Source organism: Anoplopoma fimbria, chromosome 7, assembly GCF_027596085.1.
Source record: "Anoplopoma fimbria isolate UVic2021 breed Golden Eagle Sablefish chromosome 7, Afim_UVic_2022, whole genome shotgun sequence".
NCBI lineage: Eukaryota > Metazoa > Chordata > Actinopteri > Perciformes > Anoplopomatidae > Anoplopoma > Anoplopoma fimbria.
The window spans coordinates 17,946,288-17,953,518 of record NC_072455.1 but is presented as its reverse complement, the minus strand read 5'-3'; the positions used below and the strand labels follow the sequence as shown (position 1 = coordinate 17,953,518).

At 39.9% G+C, this 7,231-nt stretch overlaps 1 protein-coding gene across 1 annotated transcript; it reads right to left on the bottom strand.

Annotated features, from left to right (window-relative positions):
- Positions 1 to 391: 391 nt before the first annotated feature.
- Positions 392 to 7,058, bottom strand: LOC129093553 (leucine rich adaptor protein 1-like). The gene is made up of 2 exons (XM_054601603.1): positions 6,687 to 7,058; positions 392 to 3,332 (listed from the first exon to the last, which is right to left on the bottom strand). Exons 1-2 carry the CDS (start codon positions 6,894 to 6,896, stop codon positions 2,943 to 2,945), a joined length of 600 nt encoding a protein of 199 aa, XP_054457578.1. The 5' UTR covers positions 6,897 to 7,058; the 3' UTR covers positions 392 to 2,942.
- Positions 7,059 to 7,231: the final 173 nt, after the last annotated feature.

The following is a 7,231-nucleotide window of genomic DNA, read 5'->3' as shown; positions in this document are numbered from 1 at the left end:
TTGTGGCACAGGCCGAACCTAAGTGTCTAATTTGTTAATGGATCCCTGCTGCTGTTTGGACTGTGAGCGCGTGTAATTATTTGTCCTCAAGCGAGGTAACTGAGGAATAACTAATAGAATGAGAAAATCATTATTTTGCAGTTGGCTCCCAAACTCAGGGCACTGCAGCACATTTTACCTTTGTTTGCTGTCCACAAAGCCTTGGTGTCATTCACCCACAGAATAGGGTCATTACTAATGCTGACAGAAATATTTGACAAACTTCCCTGGAGTATAATGTAAAATCATAATGGGTTTTCTCTCAAACTTTCTAAATGGGAAAAATATATGGTAGTATGTAATTAATTTTAGCTGGGTATGAGCAAAAAATTTAATTTTCTCAAATCGGATTGGATGATTTAATGAAAGACAAAACTCATATGCACAACAAAGGCAGTGTGAAATGGTTCTCCCTTTTATGTGGGAAAAGCACACTTATAAAGGCAGAGGAAGAACCCAAAAGGCAACTTCTGTTAAAGTGTAGTGTACCATGCAGCTCTGAGGAATTTTGACTTAGACCTATTACAACATGAACCTGCAGAACCTGTTCTGTGTTCCCAATTATTTCAATGCCACAAGCTCGAGTCTCAACATTTCCCCCCTGAGGGATATTAACTTTGCTTAACTGTCATGACACGGTTACATTTGTTGAGATGTGAAATTTAGAGAAGTGGAGATAACTTTATGTGGTTTTTAATTGAATTGCTTACAAGGAGGTCACGCTGCCATTCACAAGGCTCTTTGGTTTAGTGGCCTCGGTGTGGTTCAGCTAGACGGTAGGCTTAAGCTTGCCAAAGCCTCTGGGAGGTAGAGATAAGGAAAGGCAGCATAAAACCAAATAAAGCTGCTTTGCACTTGGTGTGAGACAAAGTTACAAGCACGCTTAATGTGCCTGGATAAAGCGATTATATCCGTATGGAATTAATTTAACACTAAAAGTACATATTGTATCATGCAAGACAACTGTCACGCATTCAGAAAAACATCAACAAAACCCTTCATCCATGATATCATGAATGCCAGTTTCAAATAAGAGGAGATCCTAACATCAGACAGCTCTTTGGACAAAGTGAATAAATGATGACTAATCTAACACGGCAGCATTTCCAAAGCCGAGTCCTGCTGTCAGATCCCAGTCTGAGGACTACTGAAGCACTGTGCCCCGTGGCCACTCATTCAATTGCAAGCCAAAGAGACCAAGCTTCTCATGTTTCCTATAATGACTTTCCCTGTATAGTCTGTCTGGAACTTCAATTATCACATGAAAGATAAGAAGCTAGTGAGATGCATAACAAATGAAAATAATATAGCAGACCATCACATATTGTGCAGGGCTGGCAATTCATTTTGGTCGCCCTTCTCGATCGGAGTTCTTTTCATTTTAACACCAGCCAAAGCATGGCGCTCATTAGAATTTTGGTTACGTGATTCCACATCTATTATAAAACTTGGTATGCCATTATGAATATTATCCTAAGTGGCATTCCTCTGCTAGTATCTTGGGAGGTTTAAAGGGCACAAGTATGCAACCATTTGCCAACTTTAGAATCATGGCATAACAAATTGAATTAATAAGGGTAATTTTTCCAAGCCACATTACACAGGGCAGCACAAAATCACACTCCATTGTCAGGAGATTATTTCTAAATTAATTATACCAAAAAAAGAAACCACCACAATGTTCACTTCCCATCTCATTATGGTTCCATAACCGGGTCGGTGAATTGTTTTTTTGTTTTGTTTTGTGGAAAGATTGAGATAAACAGTTACTGTGTATGTGTTTTTGTTGCATTAAAGACTTACACAATGTTAGGAGAAAAATCACAATATATTATTTCATTTCCACAACAAAATGAACAGCAACCAATAATAAAAAAATAAAAATGCAGGCAGTGAAAAATAAAAATGACAAATCCACATTAAGTTTTTTAGCTAAATCATCAAACCTGTTTTTGACAACAGAGAATTAAAATGTGCCCACAAAGCAAATACTTGTTCCCCATATGTCCACTGTCAACAAATCTCCCATCGGGGCATTAACAGGGTTTTGCCTCGGGCCTAAATGATCTATAAGACAATCAAATTGCTTTGGTTTTCAGTCAAGCATCTGTGCTTTGAATGTGCAACTAATCTCTTTAGTATATGTGTAAATTCCACTATTGCCGACTGTGATTCAGCTTAGGAACTTCCATCAGTCAAAACATTTAAGTAAAAATAATTACAAGTTTAACATTTATAGAAGTTTGAGCTCAGAATTTGGCATGGAAGCAAATTGCACTTGCTTTTAACACTTAAACTTACCACTTTGCCCCTTTAAATAGTTTACCCACTTTAATCACTCAGCATGAAAAGTCCAATTTTCCAAATGGCTGCTAAATCCTAATCTACTCCTTCACTTAGATCAGACGATTGGGGTTAACCTGACACAAAGCTAAAGTTGCGTTTTTCACAGATAAAGAAGATTTGTGGTTCAGCTTAAGTTGTTACTCTTATTCTCCCTGTCTTGAGTAATTTAAGTCCAAGAAGTACTTTATCTTTTAAAATAAACTGCCGAGGTATTTGATAACTCCACAATAAATACAATGTGTAAATCATATCAGAGCACCTTTTTTAGTCTATTGAACTGTAAATGTTAAGACATAAGGAACTGTTAAGATGTTTTCACTCGCATGTGGTGTGACATTAAGTGGCCAAGGTTTGATGAGGTGTATTCAAACCACAACATAAGGATGCTGGTTTTAAGGTGAAAAGTATCCTAAGACATTGTGGAAAGTCTTGGCGAAAAAAAAGGCATGTGGGTAAAATATTCAGCTGTGTAAATTCGCCAAAGTGAAGAAAACATTTTTAATCTTTCTTCACTTAGTATCTCAGCAGTCTCTGTAACCACTGTGTTTAGCTTATCATTATCCAAAGCAGTAGTATTCATCTGTTTCCACACGGAGTTTCAGTGGTGATTTGCTGAAGGTATCCCCATCAATAGCTGTTTTATCAACAAAACAGTCAAGATCTGTAGGTGAGGGGTCATCCGAGAGGTCCTCTGCTAGAGTGTCCAAGTAGCTACCCACAGACAGACTATCCAGCCCGTCACTATTGCCGTCATTCAAGCTGTTGAAGCTGCCTCGCAGTGAGGTACCGTCCTGGCTGTCTGAAAGGCTGTACAAGCTGCCCGTCATGCTGCCCTCTTGGCTGGCCACGCCTCCTTTGTCTTCTATCATCCAACGGATGGACTCAATGCCCTCGTTGATTGACATAAGCTGATGCATCAGCTTCACATCGATGGCTCGTAGATGATCCTATGTGTGGGAGAAAAGCATCCAGGTCAGGTCATGATACGTACGGTTGATCAAGCATTTAACATAGCAGTTCAACTTTTTGTGAAGTTAATTTAGTAACTATTCTGGAGCTTTCCAACATATAAAATATGGTTTTCCTTCAAGGATGCGAGAGCAGAAAAGATTGAAATTCGAAAATCTTCAATTCTTTATCTGCAGATGAAAACAATGTTATATGAAGGAAGGCTCCAGATCAGCTACTTACACACTACTACATTTCCATTTTAAAACACGTTTCTTTTGCTGCGTTTACGCTGAATGTCCACACTAGGCCGGAGTTTTAGGTCATCGAAAATGAAGGAGTTTAGAAACGGGCAAGTTTGAAAACGCCATGGTTACCTCCTAGTGTATACAGGTGTATCGGCATAAGTATTAAAACGATAAAGTAGATATCTGCGTTCTCTACTTGATCTTGACCTTGTTGCCTACACTAATAGCTGTTGAGCTCTGCATTTTATAATACTTCTACTGCCGACCTTGCAGGAGTAAGCTAACTTTTATTGGAGCGATTAGCCAGCGTTTGATGTTACGGTTGGCGGCTTTTAGGTTGGCGATTGACACATAACGGAGGTAATTTCATTTTCTTATTAATGCTTATTGTATTCTGCACAACTACGGGGAAGTCCACACAGACACTGTAAACGAACAAAAGCATAAATGCTTTCCAGTACGACAGGACTTAAGCCAACGGCAGAGCAATGAGTGGGAAAACAGACAACGAAACCAAGGAAAGGAGTGAGAGATGTGTTCTGACCAAAATGATTGACCCATAATCTAGTAAACTTTGATTTGTAAGGGTTCATTTTAAAGTACATTTGATGTGTGTTTGAGAGACATAGCGCAAGACCTGCAGAGTTGTAACTAGGTTTGAAAAATGTAACTTCTAAACTTCCCCGAAATTGATCTGTTTTAGTATATAGAGGAAGATCTTAAGTATCAAGCAAAACCTTTTATTATTAGAGACAACTAGTTTTTAAAAGAAAACCTTTGTGTGGATTTAGCCTTAATGAACCTTGTGGTCAGTTTTTTTCTCATCAATTGTTAGTATTCTTATATCCTCATGTGGGCAGAACACTATGTGCTATTATGTTTAGACTATCATGCTCTGTTGTGAACAAAGAGACTTGACTATGTTGCACCGGAAAAAGGAAATGTACTACTCATATAATAGCACATCCAGGAAACCGTTTGCCTCCAGGATTCTCAATGATATGCCTACTTTACACAGTATGGCCATTGATTTAACTCCCTGCCATGACAAACCGTGCCATTGACTGGGCATGGAAGTGGACAGCATATGGGGTCAATAAACGGGATTCCTGTGTCACTGGATGACTAACACTCTGTCAGAATGAAAAATGGTAAGCGAACAGCTGTAACAGCCTGCCTCATTTAAAATGCATTGAGGCAGATAAAGGTAAACAGGGCTGGTACAGTGATCCAGACAGCTGGCTTGATACAACAGCCCTTCTTAGGAGTGGATTTACAACGCGGCTTCATTTGACTCATATTGCTGCCGGTGTGTTTGTTTCGTGAGAATAACCACCCCGCTATACACACACACACACACATGGAAGACGAGCAGATGGAGTCCTATTGCTATTTAAGTCCAAGCAGCGATCTCGTGTTAATAAAGCGGCATCAGAGGGTCGGTATCACAAAATGAGTTTGGGCAACACAATTAGAGCTGCATAATTTTGTCTCTGCTGGATAGTAACACATGTTTAATTTGTCATATGAAACTAATAAGAGCTGGTCCATAACCTATTTCTGAACTGCATATTTCAGACTTCATTTGCTCTTTTGATAGGCCCCTCAAGTATTGTTAAATGTGGCTAAACACAATGATGTTGCAAAAAGTCAATGTGTGTGCACGCCAAACAGAGCATTGTGATTGGATTACTGATCAAGTTGTGAAAAACACAGAAGCCCAAGATGGCCCAAATTAAATAACTAGGTGTACGACAATAACAGACCACTAAGGGCATTACACGATATTCATTTTTCAAAGTAAATGAGTCATTTTTTTCACATATCAACCCAATTGCAAGACTGTCGGGTTGAAACACAAGCAAATTAAACCAATGTCTGTTATATTTAAAGATACTGTTATCGGTCTGTTATAGATCTCATTGTCTCTGTCCCATAAATGTAATCCTATCAACACAAACTCTCTGGGTGATTGGTCAGTCTGCTGCAGTGGACAAAAACTCTGTCAACTAGGCCATCTGCTCAGGAATCCTAATACCTTTCATGACCTTACTTAATTGTGTGGTGGGGGGGGGGTTGCTGTGACTCTGAAGTCAAAGCTCCGGAGTCTAACAAGTATGACATTTGAAAATAATATCAGTGTTGGTAGATAGAACTATGAGATAAATCAAAAAAGGTAATTACACAGGCACTGTGTCTAATTACCTTTTCTCACAGAGTGTTTTTGAATAATCAAGGGTAGGTTGGGGGTGGGGTATTGCTCAGGTGTTAATGGCTCTCACACAGTGGCCGGTTTCACAATGCTTTAGAACACAATGAGGCGCAACCACCCATCAGTGGAACTTTTGCATTTAACCACCGCATGTTGATATGTAGACCTGTTTTGCATCTAGCATAGGCCTCTCCCTGTGAAGCCTTGGCTTGGTTGCCAACAGTTGTGATACATAAGGGAGAGCCATCTTTTTTTTTTTTTTTTTTAACTTACCTGACATTAAGCCATGCATAATTGGCTGGTTCAATAATACAGTAAAACATGTTTTACTGTTTCCATTAGCCTAATTAGAACGTGTGTGGACGAATAAACTTTAAACTTTCAACACTGGAGCCAGGGGCGCCGAAAAGGGGGTAAAGGAGACGGATTCTAGGGGCCCATGATGGAGGGGGGCCCAGAGAGGCCCCTAATGATGATGAAATTATAATACAGAAAAAATAATGACACTAAGTTATTAACTAACATATAATCACACATGTTTTATATTCTTCCCCTACTGTACATGTCAACTGTCATGCTGTTCTTCTTTCACAAATATGGTAATGATAGTCAAAAATACCATTAAAATGCATAATTGTATGTAAAATAGCATCAAAAATTTTTGCCGCTGTGTTGGGGGCCCTGTAAAGATTCTTTTCATGGGGCCCAAAATCCCTAGCGGCGCCCCTGACTGGAGCATCTATATTTCTTGATGCCATACGGTTTGTAGCATTAATGGCCATTTATAATAATTGGCACATTGGCACACCCCTTAAAAGTTACTGTAATAATTCCCCAACGCCTCGTTTGAACAGGATACAAAAAAGAAAAAAGAAAAAAAAAAAGAAGCTTACCATTTCTTGTTTTAGGAACAGCATTTTGCTCTCCAGTCGTTTCAGGTCTGCATTGTCAGCATGCCGTCCGCGGTGAACTGAGTGCGGTGCCGCAGACTTCTCGGGATGCTTCCCCGCAGCGAGAGACCGGACGAGGCTCTCCGGGACCTTGAGACCCAATTTGGTCTCTATATCCTTCAAATCAGGCATAACGTTGTTATCCTCGTCCATTGTAGACTGGGAGAACTAATTTACACGTTGACACTTTTAATGTGGAGAAGTTTTAAAGGACAGTTGCTGCAAGTTGTTTGAGGGAGACTACATCCAGAGAAGAATCGATTCCAAAGTTGCCATGAGCGCTTTGCTCCTCACGACTTTCTTTCCTCTGTCTGCAAGCAGAATGCAGTGTTGGGGCCAGTGACACTTCACACTGAGTCATAAGGGTTACGCCAACAGACCTCCCATTCAAGAGTCCGACCAGTGGTGAGGAAGTTTACCAACAACGTGCTCTGCTAGACCCTCCCATTATGGAGCTTCCTCTGAAACCAGACACCAGACAGGTGAAG